This window comes from Chiloscyllium plagiosum, unplaced genomic scaffold (genome assembly GCF_037043375.1).
Source record: "Chiloscyllium plagiosum isolate Xiang-an unplaced genomic scaffold, Cpla_swu_hap1 HiC_scaffold_18, whole genome shotgun sequence".
In the NCBI taxonomy this organism is placed as follows: Eukaryota; Metazoa; Chordata; class Chondrichthyes; order Orectolobiformes; family Hemiscylliidae; genus Chiloscyllium; species Chiloscyllium plagiosum.
In genome coordinates, this window is record NW_028270156.1 from 74,697,930 (window position 1) to 74,717,273 (window position 19,344).

Genomic DNA, 19,344 nt, shown 5'->3' on the forward strand with positions numbered 1-19,344 from the left:
TTTGTACGTTTTCCCTTCACTAATACCTTTCCCTATCCATGAACTCCCATGAAACTTCCCGCAGCCACCACCCACTGCCCCAAATCAGAGGACCATTCCACCCCTTGCCCGTGTCCTAGGAAGGAAGACCATCCTGACCTTCAAGAACTTCCCACTGACCCACACATGCGAACAGCCCAGGACAGGACAGGCTCACACTAACCTGATTGCAGTCGGCATCCACCCGGTCAGTAAGCGCTGCATGACCGAGCTTTGTTTGAGTTCCAGTAAAACCGGATTACCTGCAACAAGACAACAGTCAAGCTCTATGTGCCTGCACCAGTCAGACTGAAATTCAGAGCACAATCCCCACAGTCCCACCACCAATGCTCATGCTGAAAACTGTGCTGACAATTCGGTCAAACTATTTCATATTGTCAAAGAGATTGAACCTTGGGTAAGAAACAGCCGTGGATTTTTTATGTAGTGACAGATATCTGAGAGTTATAAGCTGCAATCAAGTTTGATGGGCTCAAATGAGACGAAGAATCTGAAGATTTATTGACAGCTGTCCTCCTTCAGAGTGAAACAGACATCAGAATGTTCAATGGAATGCCTTTTAAAGGACTCTGCCACATCCTACCCTCTTCACCAATCACTAATCCACATGGTCCAGGAGATTATACACTTCAGTACACCTATCTATCAGTAGATTAGATTAGATTCCCTACAGTTTGGAAACAGGCCCTTCGGCCCAACAAGTCCACATTGACCCTCTGAAGAGTAACCCACCCAGACCCATTTCACACTGACTAATGCACCTAACACTACAGGCAATTTAACATGACCAATTCACCTGACCTGCACATCTTTGGACTGTGGGAGGAAACCGGAGCACCCGGAGGAAACCCATGCAGACACGGGGAGAATGTGCAAACTCCACACAGGCAGTCACCCGAGGCTGGAATCGAACCTGGGACCCTGGTGCTATGAGGCAGCAGTGCTAATCACCGAGCCACTGTGCCACACCATACAACACAAACAAGACAGAGTGCGGATACACAATGTCAGACGATCAATACCTGGCCCCTGTGACCATGAACCCCACATTACCTGCTGTGTCTTGCTCAGGGAGTTGGATAATGAGAATGCCTCCAGACCAAGATGCGAGTGCAAACAGAGCATCCCCATCACTGTTCAGCCAAGTGGCGGAGGCTGTCGAGTTAGTAGAGTGGCCCTGGACACCGGGAATCATAAAACTGTTTGCTGGGTCACGCAGGTTTAACTTCCCAATGTCAGTGAAGATGGATTGGATATGCCCGTCAGTGATCAGCTCCTGCCAAGATATTACCGGGAGAAATGCAGATTAAAGCAAAGGTTAATTTCAGGAAATGGAACTCCACCAGCCGACTGTGAGAAGCTGGGCAGTGTACATGGGAAGGTACTTACAAAGGACGAGGGACCACAGCAAGTTCAAACGTACTGAGATCCTGACTCTGCAAACATATGGCCAGAATTAATTCAGGCAATGCTGGAGAACAAGAAAATATTCCATTCAGAACCAACTTGCAGCACCATGTAATACCGGGGTAGTGGGCATGGGCCCATTTCCGGAGATGGACTGTGAAATAAACAAGTAAAACTGACCAGGAAACACTGAAAATGAATGAAAACAACGGAACTGGATCGACACTTCACGTTTCTAAGCAAGCATCTGCAACACTTTATTTAGGTTGCAAACAATATCAACAATTCAAGCGCACAGTTTGATTTTGCACCCTGAAAAAGAATTCACAGCCTTGCCTGGTAATCAGACGGTCCATGCCTCGAGCAGAAACAAGCCCAGACTGTCCACATCATTGTAGGTGCTCAATTGCCCCTCAGCTTCAACCAAACCAATATTTTCCGATGGTCAACGACGAGACTCCTTAATAACACTGCCTCCCCACACACACTGCACAGACACAGCCCCGTGTCTATAACACTGCCTCCCCACACACACTACACAGACACAGCCCCGTGTCTATAACACTGCCTCCCCACACACACTGCACAGACACAGCCCCGTGTCTATAACACTGCCTCCCCACACACACTGCACAGACACAGCCCCGTGTCTATAACACTGCCTCCCCACACACACTGCACAGACACAGCCCCGTGTCTATAACACTGCCTCCCCACACACACTGCACAGACACAGCCCCGCGTCTATAACACTGCCTCCCCACACACACTGCACAGACACAGCCCCGTGTCTATAACACTGCCTCCCCACACACACTGCACAGACAAAGCCCCGTGTCTATAACACTGCCTCCACACACACTGCACATACACAGCCCCGTGTCGATAACACTGCCTCCCCACACACACTGCACATACACAGCCCCGTGTCTATAACACTGCCTCCCCACACACACAGCCCCGCGTCTATAACACCGCCTCCCCACACACACTGCACAGACACAGCCCCGCGTCTATAACACTGCCTCCACACACACTGCACAGACACAGCCCCGTGTCTATAACACTGCCTCCCCACACACACTGCACAGACACAGCCCCGTGTCTATAACACTGCCTCCACACACACACTGCACAGACACAGGCCCGCGTCGACAACACTGCCTCCCCATACGCACTGCACAGACACAGCCCCTCGTCTATAACACTGCCTCCACACACAATGCACACACACAGCCCCGTGTCGATAACACTACCTCCCCAAACACACCCCACAGGCACAGCCCCGTGACTATAACACTGCCTCCCCACACACACCGCACAGACACAGCCCCGCCTCGATAACACTGCCTCCACACACACACTGCAGACACAGCCCTGCGTCTAAAACACTGCCTCCACACACACACTGCACAGACACAGCCCCGTGTCTATAACACTGCCTCCACACACACACTGCACAAACACAGCCCCGTGTCGACAACATTACCTCCCCACACACACTGCACAGACACAGCCCCGTGTCTATAACACTGCCTCCACACACACACTGCACAAACACAGCCCCGTGTCTACAACACTACCTCCCCACACACACTGCACAGACACAGCCCCGTGTCTATAACACTGCACATACACAGCCCCGTGTCTATAACACTGCCTCCACAGACACTGCACATACACAGCCCCGTGTCGATAACACTGCCTCCCCACACACACTGCACACACACAGCCCATCGTCTATAACACTGCCTCCCCACAGACACTGCACATACACAGTCGCACGTCTATAACACTGCCTCCACACACACACTGCACAGACACAGCCCCGTGTCGATAACACTGCCTCCACACACACTGCAAATACACAGCCTCACGTCTATAACACTGCCTCCCCACACACACACTGCACAGACACAGGCCCTCGTCTATAACACTACCTCCACACACACTGCACACACACAGCATCGTGTCGATAACACTACCTCCCCACACACACTGCACAGACACAGCCCCGTGTCTGTAACACTGCCTCCCCACGACAAATGCACAGACACAGCCCCGGTCGAAAACACTACCTCCACACACACACTGCACAGACACAGCCCCACGTCTATAACACTACCTCCCCACACACACTCAGCCCCATGTCTATAACACTGCCTCCACACACACACTGCACAGACACAGCCCCGTGTCTATAACACTGCCTCCCCCCACACACTGCACAGACACAGCCCCGTGTCTATAACACTGCCTCCCCCCACACACTGCACAGACACAGCCCCGTGTCGATAACACTGCCTCCACACACACACTGCAGACACAGCCCCGCGTCGGTAACACTGCCTCCCCACGAAAAAAGCACAGACACAGCCCCGGTCGAAAACACTACCTCCACACACACACTGCACAGACACAGCCCCACGTCTATAACACTACCTCCCCACACACACTGCACAGACACAGCCCCGTGTCTATAACACTGCCTCCACACACACACTGCACATACACAGCCCCGTGTCGATAACACTACCTCCCCACACACACTGCACAGACACAGCCCCGTGTCTATAACACTGCCTCCACACACACAGCCCCGTGTCTATAACACTGCCTCCCCCCACACACTGCACAGACACAGCCCCGTGTCTATAACACTGCCTCCACACACACACTGCACAGACACAGCCCCGTGTCTGTAACACTGCCTCCACACACACACTGCACAGACACAGCCCCGTGTCTATAACACTGCACAGACACAGCCCCGTGTCTATAACACTGCACATACACAGCCCCGTGTCTATAACACTGCACATACACAGCCCCGTGTCTATAACACTGCACATACACAGCCCCGTGTCTATAACACTGCCTCCACACACACTGCACAGACACAGCGCCGTGTCTATAACACTGCCTCCCCACACACACTGCACAGACACAGCCCCGTGTCTATAACACTGCCTCCACACACACTGCACAGACACAGCGCCGTGTCTATAACACTGCCTCCCCACACACACTGCACAGACACAGCCCCGTGTCTATAACACTGCCTCCCCACACTCACTGCACAAACAACGCCCTGTGTCTCTAACACTGCCTCCACACACACACTGCACAGACACAGCCCCACGTCTATAACACTGCCTCCACACACACAGCCCCGTGTCTATAACACTGCCTCCACACACACACTGCACAGACACAGCCCCGCGTCTATAACACTGCCTCCACACACACACTGCACATACACAGCCCCACGTCTATAACACTGCCTCCACACACACACTGCCCCGCGTCTATAACACTGCCTCCACACACACACTGCACAGACACAGCCCCACGTCTATAACACTGCCTCCACACACACACTGCACAGACACAGCCCCGTGTCTATAACACTACCTCCCCACACACACTGCACAGACACAGCCCAGTGTCTATAACACTGCCTCCACACACACACTGCACATACACAGCCTCTCGTCTATAATACTGCCTCCACACACACACTGCACAGACACAGCCCCACGTCTATAACACTGCCTCCCCACACACACCGCACACACACAGCCCCTCGTCTATAACACTGCCTTCACACACACACTGCAGTCACAGCCCCGCGTCTATAACACTGCCTCCACGCAGACACTGCACAGACACAGCCCCGTGTCTATAACACTACCTCCCCACACACACTGCACAGACACAGCCCGGCGTCTATAACACTACCTCCCCACACACACTGCACAGACACAGCCCCGTGTCTATAACACTGCCTCCACACACACACTGCACATACACAGCCCCGCATCTATAACACTGCCTCCACACACACACTGCACAAACACAGCCCCGTGTCTACAACACTACCTCCCCACACACACTGCACAGACACAGCCCCATGTCTATAACACTGCACATACACAGCCCCGTGTCTATAACACTGCCTCCACAGACACTGCACATACACAGCCCCGTGTCGATAACACTGCCTCCCCACACACACTGCACACACACAGCCCATCGTCTATAACACTGCCTCCCCACACACACTGCACACACACAGCCCATCGTCTATAACACTGACTCCCCACACACACTGCACAGACACAGCCCCATGTCTATAACACTACCACCCCACACATACTGCACAGACACAGCCCCGTGTCTATAACACTGCCTCCCCACACTCACTGCACAGACACAGCCCCGTGTCTATAACACTGCCTCCCCACAGACACTGCACATACACAGTCGCACGTCTATAACACTGCCTCCCCACACACACTGCACAGACACAGCACCGTGTCTATAACACTGCCTCCACACACACACACACACTGCACAGACACAGCCCCGTGTCGATAACACTGCCTCCACACACACTGCAAATACACAGCCTCACGTCTATAACACAGCCTCCCCACACACACACTGCACAGACACAGGCCCTCGTCTATAACACTACCTCCACACACACTGCACAGACACAGCCCCGCGTCTATAACACAGCCTCCACACACACTGCACACACACAGCATCGTGTCGATAACACTACCTCCCCACACACACTGCACAGACACAGCCCCGTGTCTGTAACACTGCCTCCCCACGAAAAATGCACAGACACAGCCCCGGTCGAAAACACTACCTCCACACACACACTCAGCCCCATGTCTATAACACTGCCTCCACACACACACTGCAGACACAGCCCCGCGTCTGTAACACTGCCTCCCCACGAAAAAAGCACAGACACAGCCCCGTGTCTATAACACTGCCTCCCCCCACACACTGCACAGACACAGCCCCGTGTCTATAACACTGCCTCCCCCCACACACTGCACAGACACAGCCCCGTGTCTATAACACTGCCTCCACACACACACTGCAGACACAGCCCCGGTCGAAAACACTACCTCCACACACACACTGCACAGACACAGCCCCACGTCTATAACACTACCTCCCCACACACACTGCACAGACACAGCCCCGTGTCTATAACACTGCCTCCACACACACACTGCACATACACAGCCCCGTGTCGATAACACTACCTCCCCACACACACTGCACAGACACAGCCCCGTGTCTATAACACTGCCTCCCCCCACACACTGCACAGACACAGCCCCGTGTCTATAACACTGCCTCCACACACACACTGCAGACACAGCCCCGTGTCGATAACACTGCCTCCACACACACACTGCAGACACAGCCCCGCGTCTGTAACACTGCCTCCCCACGAAAAAAGCACAGACACAGCCCCGGTCGAAAACACTACCTCCACACACACACTGCACAGACACAGCCCCACGTCTATAACACTACCTCCCCACACACACTGCACAGACACAGCCCCGTGTCTATAACACTGCCTCCACACACACACTGCACAGACACAGCCCCGTGTCTACAACACTGCCTCCACACACACACATTGCACAGACACAGCACCGCGTCTATAACACTGCCTCCACACAAACACTGCACAGACACAGCCCCTCGTCTATAACACTGCCTCCACACACACACTGCACAGAAACAGCCCCGTGTCTATAACACTGCCTCCACACAGACACTGCAAAGACACAGCCCCGTGTCGATAACACTGCCTCCACACACACACTGCACAGACACAGCCCCGTGTCTATAACACTGCACATACACAGCCCCGTGTCTATAACACTGCCTCCACACACACTGCACAGACACAGCCTCTCGTCTATAATACTGCCTCCACACACACACTGCACAGACACAGCCCCGTGTCTATAACACTGCACATACACAGCCCAGTGTCTATAACACTGCCTCCACACACACTGCACAGACACAGCGCCGTGTTTATAACACTGCCTCCCCACACACACTGCACAGACACAGCCCCGTGTCTATAACACTGCCTCCCCACACTCACTGCACAAACAACGCCCTGTGTCTATAACACTGCCTCCCCACACACACAGCCCCGCGTCTATAACACCGCCTCCCCACACACACTGCACAGACACAGCCCCGCGTCTATAACACTGCCTCCACACACACTGCAAAGACACAGCCCCGTGTCTATAACACTGCCTCCCCACACACACTGCACAGACACAGCCCCGTGTCTATAATACTGCCTCCACACACACACTGCACAGACACAGGCCCGCGTCGACAACACCGCCTCCCCACACACACTGCACAGACACAGCCCCGCGTCTATAACACTGCCTCCACACACACTGCACATACACAGCATCGTGTCGATAACACTACCTCCCCACACACACTGCACAGACACAGCCCCGTGTCTATAACACTGCCTCCACACACACAGCCCCGTGTCTATAACACTGCCTCCACACACACACTGCACAGACACAGCCCCGTGTCTATAACACTGCCTCCACACACACACTGCACAGACACAGCCCCGTGTCTACAACACTGCCTCCACACACACACATTGCACAGACACAGCCCCGCGTCTATAACACTGCCTCCACACAAACACTGCACAGACACAGCCCCTCGTCTATAACACTGCATCCACACACACACTGCACAGAAACAGCCCCGTGTCTATTACACTGCCTCCACACAGACACTGCACAAACACAGCCCCGTGTCTACAACACTACCTCCCCACACACACTGCACAGACACAGCCCCATGTCTATAACACTGCACATACACAGCCCCGTGTCTATAACACTGCCTCCACAGACACTGCACATACACAGCCCCGTGTCGATAACACTGCCTCCCCACACACACTGCACACACACAGCCCATCGTCTATAACACTGCCTCCCCACACACACTGCACACACACAGCCCATCGTCTATAACACTGACTCCCCACACACACTGCACAGACACAGCCCCATGTCTATAACACTACCACCCCACACATACTGCACAGACACAGCCCCGTGTCTATAACACTGCCTCCCCACACTCACTGCACAGACACAGCCCCGTGTCTATAACACTGCCTCCACACACACACTGCACAGACACAGCCCCGTGTCTATAACACTGCACATACACAGCCCCGTGTCTATAACACTGCACATACACAGCCCCGTGTCTATAACACTGCCTCCACACACACTGCACAGACACAGCGCCGTGTCTATAACACTGCCTCCCCACACACACTGCACAGACACAGCCCCGTGTCTATAACACTGCACATACACAGCCCCGTGTCTATAACACTGCCTCCACACACACTGCACAGACACAGCGCCGTGTCTATAACACTGCCTCCCCACACACACTGCACAGACACAGCCCCGTGTCTATAACACTGCCTCCCCACACTCACTGCACAAACAACGCCCTGTGTCTCTAACACTGCCTCCACACACACACTGCACAGACACAGCCCCACGTCTATAACACTGCCTCCACACACACAGCCCCGTGTCTATAACACTGCCTCCACACACACACTGCACACACACAGCCCCGCGTCTATAACACTGCCTCCACACACACACTGCACATACACAGCCCCATGTCTATAACACTGCCTCCACACACACACTGCCCCGCGTCTATAACACTGCCTCCACACACACACTGCACAGACACAGCCCCACGTCTATAACACTGCCTCCACACACACACTGCACAGACACAGCCCCGTGTCTATAACACTACCTCCCCACACACACTGCACATACACAGCCCCACGTCTATAACACTGCCTCCCCACACACACCGCACACACACAGCCCCTCGTCTATAACACTGCCTTCACACACACACTGCAGTCACAGCCCCGCGTCTATAACACTGCCTCCACGCAGACACTGCACAGACACAGCCCCGTGTCTATAACACTACCTCCCCACACACACTGCACAGACACAGCCCGGCGTCTATAACACTACCTCCCCACACACACTGCACAGACACAGCCCCGTGTCTATAACACTGCCTTCACACACACACTGCACATACACAGCCCCGCATCTATAACACTGCCTCCACACACACACTGCACAAACACAGCCCCGTGTCTACAACACTACCTCCCCACACACACTGCACAGACACAGCCCCATGTCTATAACACTGCACATACACAGCCCCGTGTCTATAACACTGCCTCCACAGACACTGCACATACACAGCCCCGTGTCGATAACACTGCCTCCCCACACACACTGCCCATCGTCTATAACACTGCCTCCCCACACACACTGCACACACACAGCCCATCGTCTATAACACTGACTCCCCACACACACTGCACAGACACAGCCCCATGTCTATAACACTACCACCCCACACATACTGCACAGACACAGCCCCGTGTCTATAACACTGCCTCCCCACACTCACTGCACAGACACAGCCCCGTGTCTATAACACTGCCTCCCCACAGACACTGCACATACACAGTCGCACGTCTATAACACTGCCTCCCCACACACACTGCACAGACACAGCACCGTGTCTATAACACTGCCTCCACACACACACACACTGCACAGACACAGCCCCGTGTCGATAACACTGCCTCCACACACACTGCAAATACACAGCCTCACGTCTATAACACTGCCTCCCCACACACACACTGCACAGACACAGGCCCTCGTCTATAACACTGCCTCCACACACACTGCACAGACACAGCCCCGCGTCTATAACACAGCCTCCACACACACTGCACACACACAGCATCGTGTCGATAACACTACCTCCCCACACACACTGCACAGGCACAGCCCCGTGTCTGTAACACTGCCTCCCCACGAAAAATGCACAGACACAGCCCCGGTCGAAAACACTACCTCCACACACACACTCAGCCCCATGTCTATAACACTGCCTCCACACACACACTGCACAGACACAGCCCCGTGTCTATAACACTGCCTCCCCCCACACACTGCACAGACACAGCCCCGTGTCTATAACACTGCCTCCCTCCACACACTGCACAGACACAGCCCCGTGTCTATAACACTGCCTCCACACACACACTGCAGACACAGCCCCGTGTCGATAACACTGCCTCCACACACACACTGCAGACACAGCCCCGCGTCTGTAACACTGCCTCCCCACGAAAAAAGCACAGACACAGCCCCGGTCGAAAACACTACCTCCACACACACACTGCACAGACACAGCCCCACGTCTATAACACTACCTCCCCACACACACTGCACAGACACAGCCCCGTGTCTATAACACTGCCTCCACACACACACTGCACATACACAGCCCCGTGTCGATAACACTACCTCCCCACACACACTGCACAGACACAGCCCCGTGTCTATAACACTGCCTCCACACACACAGCCCCGTGTCTATAACACTGCCTCCCCCCACACACTGCACAGACACAGCCCCGTGTCTATAACACTGCCTCCACACACACACTGCACAGACACAGCCCCGTGTCTATAACACTGCCTCCCCCCACACACTGCACAGACACAGCCCCGTGTCTATAACACTGCCTCCACACACACACTGCACAGACACAGCCCCGTGTCTACAACACTGCCTCCACACACACACATTGCACAGACACAGCCCCGCGTCTATAACACTGCCTCCACACAAACACTGCACAGACACAGCCCCTCGTCTATTACACTGCCTCCACACAGACACTGCAAAGACACAGCCCCGTGTCTATTACACTGCCTCCACACAGACACTGCAAAGACACAGCCCCGTGTCGATAACACTGCCTCCACACACACACTGCACAGACACAGCCCCGTGTCTATAACACTGCACATACACAGCCCCGTGTCTATAACACTGCACATACACAGCCCCGTGTCTATAACACTGCCTCCACACACACTGCACAGACACAGCGCCGTGTCTATAACACTGCCTCCCCACACACACTGCACAGACACAGCCCCTCGTCTATAACACTGCCTTCACACACACACTGCAGTCACAGCCCCGCGTCTATAACACTGCCCCCACGCAGACACTGCACAGACACAGCCCCGTGTCTATAACACTACCTCCCCACACACACTGCACAGACACAGCCCGGCGTCTATAACACTACCTCCCCACACACACTGCACAGACACAGCCCCGTGTCTATAACACTGCCTCCACACACACTGCACAGACACAGCCCCGTGTCTATAACACTGCCTCCACACACACACTGCACAGACACAGCCCCGTGTCTATAACACTGCCTCCACACACACACTGCACACACAGCCCCGTGTCTATAACACTACCTCCCCACACACACTGCACAGACACAGCCCTGTGTCTAGAACACTGCCTCCCCACACACACTGCACAGACACAGCCCCGTGTCTATAACACTGCCTCCACACAGACACTGCACATACACAGCCCCGTGTCGATAACACTGCCTCCACACACGCACTGCACAGACACAGCCCCGTGTCTATAACACTGCACATACACAGCCCGTGTCTATAACACTGCACATACACAGCCCCGTGTCTATAACACTGCCTCCACACACACTGCACAGACACAGCGCCGTGTCTATAACACTGCCTCCCCACACACACTGCACAGACACAGCCCCGTGTCTATAACACTGCCTCCCCACACTCACTGCACAAACAACGCCCTGTATCTCTAACACTGCCTCCACACACACACTGCACAGACACAGCCCCGCGTCTATAACACTGCCTCCCCACACACACTGCACAGACACAGCCCCGTGTCTATAACACTGCCTCCACACACACACTGCACAGACACAGCCCCGTGTCTATAACACTGCCTCCCCACACACACCGCACAGACACAGCCCCTCGTCTATAACAATGCCTTCACACACACACTGCAGACAGAGCCCCGCGTCTATAACACTGCCTCCACGCAGACACTGCACAGACACAGCCCCGTGTCTATAACACTACCTCCCCATACACACTGCACAGAAACAGCCCCGTGTCTATAACACTACCTCCCCACACACACTGCACAGACACAGCCCCGCGTCTATAACACTACCTCCCCACACACACTGCACAGACACAGCCCCGTGTCTATAACACTGCCTCCACACACACACTGCACAGACACAGCCCCGTGTCTACAACACTACCTCCCCACACACACTGCACAGACTCAGCCCCGTGTCTATAACACTGCCTCCCCACACACACTGCACACACACAGCACCGAGTCTATAACACTGCCTCCCCACACACACTGCATATACACAGTCCCACGTCTATAACACTGCCTCCCCACACGCACTGCACAGACACAGCCCCGCGTCTATAACACTGCCTCCACACACACACTGCACAGACACAGCCCCGTGTCAATAACACTGCCTCCACACACACACACACTGCACAGACACAGCCCCGTGTCTAAAACACAGCCTCCACACACACACTGCACAGACACAGCCCCGTGTCTATAACACTGCCTCCACACACACACTGCACACACACAGCCCCGTGTCTATAACACTGCCTCCACACACACTGCAAATACACAGCCTCACGTCTATAACATTGCCTCCCCACACACAGACTGCACAGACACAGGCCCTCGTCTATAACACTGCCTCCACACAGACTGCACAGACACAGCACCGAGTCTATAACACTGCCTCCCCACACACACTGCACAGACACAGCCCCGTGTCTGTCACACTGCCTCCCCACGAAAAATGCACAGACACAGCCCCGGTCGAAAACACGACCTCCACACACACACTGCACAGACACAGCCCCGTGTCTACAACACTGCCTCCACACACACTGCACAGACACAGCCCCGCGTCTACAACACTGCCTCCACACACACACATTGCACAGACACAGCCTCGCGTCTATAACACTGCCACCACACACACTGCACAGACACAGCCCCGCGTCTATAATACTGCTTCCACACACACACTGCACACACACAGCCCCGCGTCTATAACACTACCTCCCCACACACACTGCACAGACACAGCCCCGCGTCTATAACACGACTGCCTCCACACACTGCACAGACACAGCCCCGTGTCTATAACACTGCCTCCACACACACACTGCACAGACACAGCCCCGTGTCTAGAACACTGCCTCCGCACACACTGCAAATACACAGCCTCACGTCAATAATACTGCCTCCCCACACACACACTGCACAGACACAGGCCCTCGTCTATAACACTGCCTCCACACACACTGCACAGACACAGCCCCGCGTCGATAACACTACCTCCCCACACACACTGCACAGACACAGCCCCGTGTTTAAAACACTGCCTCCCCACACACACTGCACAGACACAGCCCCGTGTCTGTAACACTGCCTCCCCACGAAAAATGCACAGACACAGCCCCGGTCGAAAACACTACCTCCACACACACACTGCACAGACACAGCCCCATGTCTATAACACTGCCTCCACACACACACTGCACAGACACAGCCCCGTGTCTATAACACTGCCTCCACACACACAGCCCCGTGTCAATAACACTGCCTCCCCCCACACACTGCACAGACACAGCCCCGTGTCTATAACACTGCCTCCACACACACACTGCAGACACAGCCCCGTGTCGATAACACTGCCTCCACACACACACTGCACACACACAGCCCCACGTCTATAACACTACCTCCCCACACACACTGCACAGACACAGCCCCGTGTCTATAACACTGCCTCCACACACACACTGCACATACAGAGCCCCGTGTCTATAACACTGCCTCCCCACACACACTGCACAGACACAGCCCCGTGTCGATAACACTACCTCCCCCCACACACTGCACAGACACAGCCCCGTGTCTAAAACACTGCCTCCACACACACACTGCACAGACACAGCCCCGTGTCTACAACACTGCCTCCACACACACTGCACAGACACAGCCCCGCGTCTATAATACTGCTTCCACACAGACACTGCACACACACAGCCCCGCGTCTATAACACTACCTCCACACACACACTGCACAGACACAGCCCGGCGTCTATAACACTACCTCCCCACACACACTGCACAGACACAGCCCCGTGTCTATAACACTGCCTCCACACACACACTGCACAGACACAGCCCCGCGTCTATAACACTGCCTCCACACACACACTGCACAGACACAGCCCCGTGTCTACAACACTACCTCCCCACACACACTGCACAGACACAGCCCTGTGTCTATAACACTGCCTCCACACAAACACTGCACAGACACAGCCCCTCGTCTATAACACTGCCTCCACACACACACTGCACACACACAGCCCCTCGTCTATAACACTGCCTCCACACAGACACTGCAAAGACACAGCCCTGTGTCTATAACACTGCCTCCACACAAACACTGCACAGACACAGCCCCTCGTCTATAACACTGCCTCCACACACACACTGCACACACACAGCCCCTCGTCTATAACACTGCCTCCACACACACACTGCACAGACACAGCCCAGTGTCGATAACACTGCCTCCACACACGCACTGCACAGACACAGCCCCGTGTCTATAACACTGCACATACACAGCCCCGTGTCTATAACACTGCACAGACACAGCCCCGTGTCTATAACACTGCCTCCCCACACTCACTGCACAAACAACGCCCTGTGTCTCTAACACTGCCTCCACACACACACTGCACAGACACAGCCCCACGTCTATAACACTGCCTCCACACACACAGCCCCGTGTCTATAACACTGCCTCCACACACACACTGCACAGACACAGCCCCGTGTCTATAACACTGCCTCCCCACACACACCGCACAGACACAGCCCCGTGTATATAACACTGCCTCCACACACACACTGCACATACACAGCCTCTCGTCTATAACACTGCCTCCACGCAGACACTGCACAGACAGAGCCCCGTGTCTACAACACTGCTTCCACACACACACACATTGCACAGACACAGCCCCGCGTCTATAACACTGCCACCACACACACTGCACAGACACAGCCCCGCGTCTATAATACTGCTTCCACACACACACTGCACACACACAGCCCCGCGTCTATAACACTACCTCCCCACACACACTGCACAGACACAGCCCCGCATCTAAAACACTGCCTGCCCACACACACTGCACAGACACAGCCCCTCGTCTACAACACTGCCTCCACACACACACATTGCACAGACACAGCCCCGTGTCTATAACACTGCACATACACAGGCCCGTGTCTATAACACTGCCTCCACACACACTGCACAAACACAGCCCATCGTCTATAACAGACTCCCCACACACACTGCACACACACAGCCCCGTGTCTATAACACTGCCTCTCCACACACACTGCACAGACACAGCACCGAGTCTATAACACTGCCTCCCCACACACACTGCACATACACAGTCCCACGTCTATAACACTGCCTCCACACACACACACACTGCACAGACACAGCCCCGTGTCTAAAACACAGCCTCCACACACACTGCACAGACACAGCCCCGTGTCTATAACACTGCCTCCACACACACACTGCACACACACAGCCCCGTGTCTATAACACTGCCTCCACACACACTGCAAATACACAGCCTCACGTCTATAACACTGCCTCCCCACACACAGACTGCACAGACACAGGCCCTCGTCTATAACACTGCCATCACACAGACTGCACAGACACAGCACCGCGTCTATAACACTGCCTCCACACACACACTGCACACACACAGCACCGTGTCTAAAACACTGCCTCCACACACACACTGCACAGACACAGCCCCGTGTCTGTAACACTGCCTCCCCACGAAAAATGCACAGACACAGCCCCGGTCGAAAACACTACCTCCACACACACACTGCACAGACACAGCCCCGTGTCTGTAACATTGCCTCCCCACGAAAAATGCACAGACACAGCCCCGTGTCTAGAACACTGCCTCCACACACACACTGCAGACACAGCCCCGCGTCTACAACACTGCCTCCACACACACACTGCACAGACACAGCCCCGCGTCTACAACACTGCCTCCACACACACACTGCACAGACACAGCCCCGCGTCTGAAACACTGCCTCCACACACACACTGCACAGACACAGCCCCGCGTCTACAACACTGCCTCCACACACACACATTGCACAGACACAGCCTCGCGTCTATAATACTACTTCCACACACACACTGCACACACACAGCCCCGCGTCTATAACACTACCTCCCCACACACACTGCACAGACACAGCCCCGCATCTAAAACACTGCCTGCCCACACACACTGCACAGACACAGCCCCTCGTCTACAACACTGCCTCCACACACACACATTGCACAGACACAGCCCCGTGTCTATAACACTGCACATACACAGGCCCGCGTCTATAACACTACTGCCCCACACACACTGCACACACACAGCCCCTCGTCGAGAACACTGCCTCCCCACACACACTGCACAGACACAGCCCCGTGTCTATAACACTGCCTCCCCACACACACTGCACAGACACAGCCCCGTGTCTATAACACTGCCTCCACACACACACTGCACACACACAGCCCCTCGTCGAGAACACTGCCTCCCCACACACACTGCACAGACACAGCCCCGTGTCTATAACACTGCCACCCCACACACACTGCACCGATACAGCCCCGTGTCTATAACACTGCCTCCCCACACACACTGCACAGACACAGGCACGCGTCTATAACACTGCCTCCCCATACGCACTGCACAGACACAGCCCCGCGTCTATAACACTGCCTCCACGCAGACACTGCAAAGACACAGCCCCGTGTCTATAACACTGCCTCCCCACACACACTGCACAGACACAGCCCCGTGTCTACAACACTACCTCCACACATACACTGCACAGACACAGCCCCGTGTCGATAACACTGCACATACACAGCCCCGTGTCTACAACACTGCCTCCACACACACACACTGCACAGACACAGCCCCGTGTCTATAACACTACCTCCCCACAAACACTGCACAGACACAGCCCCGTGTCTATAACACTGCCTCCACACACACACTGCACAGACACAGCCCCGTGTCTACAACACTGCCTCCACACACACACTGCACAGAAACAGCCCCGTGTCTATTACACTGCTTCCACACACACACTGCACACACACAGCCCCTCGTCTATAACACTGCCTCCCCACACACACTGCACAGACACAGCCCCGTGTCTATAACACTGCCTCCACACAGACACTGCAAAGAAACAGCCCCGTGTCGATAACACTGCCTCCACACACGCACTGCACAGACACAGCCCCGTGTCTATAACACTGCACATACACAGCCCCGTGTCGATAACACTGCACAGACACAGCCCCGTGTCTATAACACTGCCTCCCCACACTCACTGCACAAACAACGCCCTGTGTCTCTAACACTGCCTCCACACACACACTGCACAGACACAGCCCCACGTCTATAACACTGCCTCCACACACACACTGCAGACACAGCCCCGAGTCTATAACACTGCCTCCACACACACACTGCACAGACACAGCCCCGCGTCTATAACACTGCCTCCACACACACACTGCCCCACGTCTATAACACTGCCTCCACACACACACTGCACAGACACAGCCCCGTGTCTATAACACTACCTCCCCACACACACAGCCCCGTGTCTATAACACTGCCTCCACACACACACTGCACATACACAGCCTCTCGTCTATAACACTGCCTCCCCACACACACCGCACAGACACAGCCCCGCGTCTATAACACTGCCACCACACACACACTGCAGACACAGCCCCGCGTCTATAATACTGCTTCCACACACACACTGCACACACACAGCCCCGCGTCTATAACACTACCTCCCCACACACACTGCACAGACACAGCCCCGCATCTAAAACACTGCCTGCCCACACACACTGCCTCCACACACACACATTGCACAGACACAGCCCCGTGTCTACAACACTGCCTCCACACACACACATTGCACAGACACAGCCCAGTGTCTACAACACGACCTCCCCACACACACTGCACAGACTCAGCCCCGTGTCTATAACACTGCACATACACAGGCCCGTGTCTATAACACTGCCTTCACACACACTGCACATACACAGCCCCGTGTCGATAACACTGCCTCCCCACACACACTGCACACACACAGCCCATCGTCTATAACAGACTCCCCACACACACTGCACACACACAGCCCCGCGTCTATAATACTGCTTCCACACACACACTGCACACACACAGCCCCGCGTCTATAACACTACCTCCCCACACACACTGCACAGACACAGCCCTGCATCTAAAACACTGCCTGCCCACACACACTGCACAGACACAGCCCCTCGTCTACAACACTGCCTCCACACACACACATTGCACAGACACAGCCCCGTGTCTATAACACTGCACATACACAGGCCCGTGTCTATAACACTGCCTCCACACACACTGCACATACACAGCCCCGTGTCGATAACACTGCCTCCCCACACACACTGCACAAACACAGCCCATCGTCTATAACAGACTCCCCACACACACTGCACACACACAGCCCCATGTCTACAACACTACCACCCCACACACACTGCACAGACACAGCCCCGTGTCTATAACACTGCCTCCCCACACACACTGCACAGACACAGCACCGAGTCTATAACACTGCCTCCCCACACACACTGCACATACACAGTCCCACGTCTATAACACTGCCTCCACACACACACTGCAAAGACACAGCCCCGTGTCAATAACACTGCCTCCACACACACACACACTGCACAGACACAGCCCCGTGTCTAAAACACAGCCTCCACACACACTGCACAGACACAGCCCCGTGTCTATAACACTGCCTCCACACACACACTGCACACAC

The 19,344-nt window shown here is 54.8% G+C and overlaps 1 protein-coding gene across 1 annotated transcript in view; it reads right to left on the reverse strand.

Moving 5' to 3' along the window:
* nup160 (nucleoporin 160) overlaps positions 1–19,344 on the reverse strand; it is a 114,279-nt gene that overhangs the window by 78,715 nt on the left and 16,220 nt on the right. Inside the window, exons 3-4 of the mRNA XM_043706438.2 lie at positions 1,093–1,315; positions 203–281 (exon numbers count right to left, since the gene is read on the reverse strand). Of these exons, the coding sequence (XP_043562373.2) occupies positions 203–281; positions 1,093–1,315 (302 nt within the window). The remainder of the gene's footprint in view (positions 1–202; positions 282–1,092; positions 1,316–19,344) is intronic.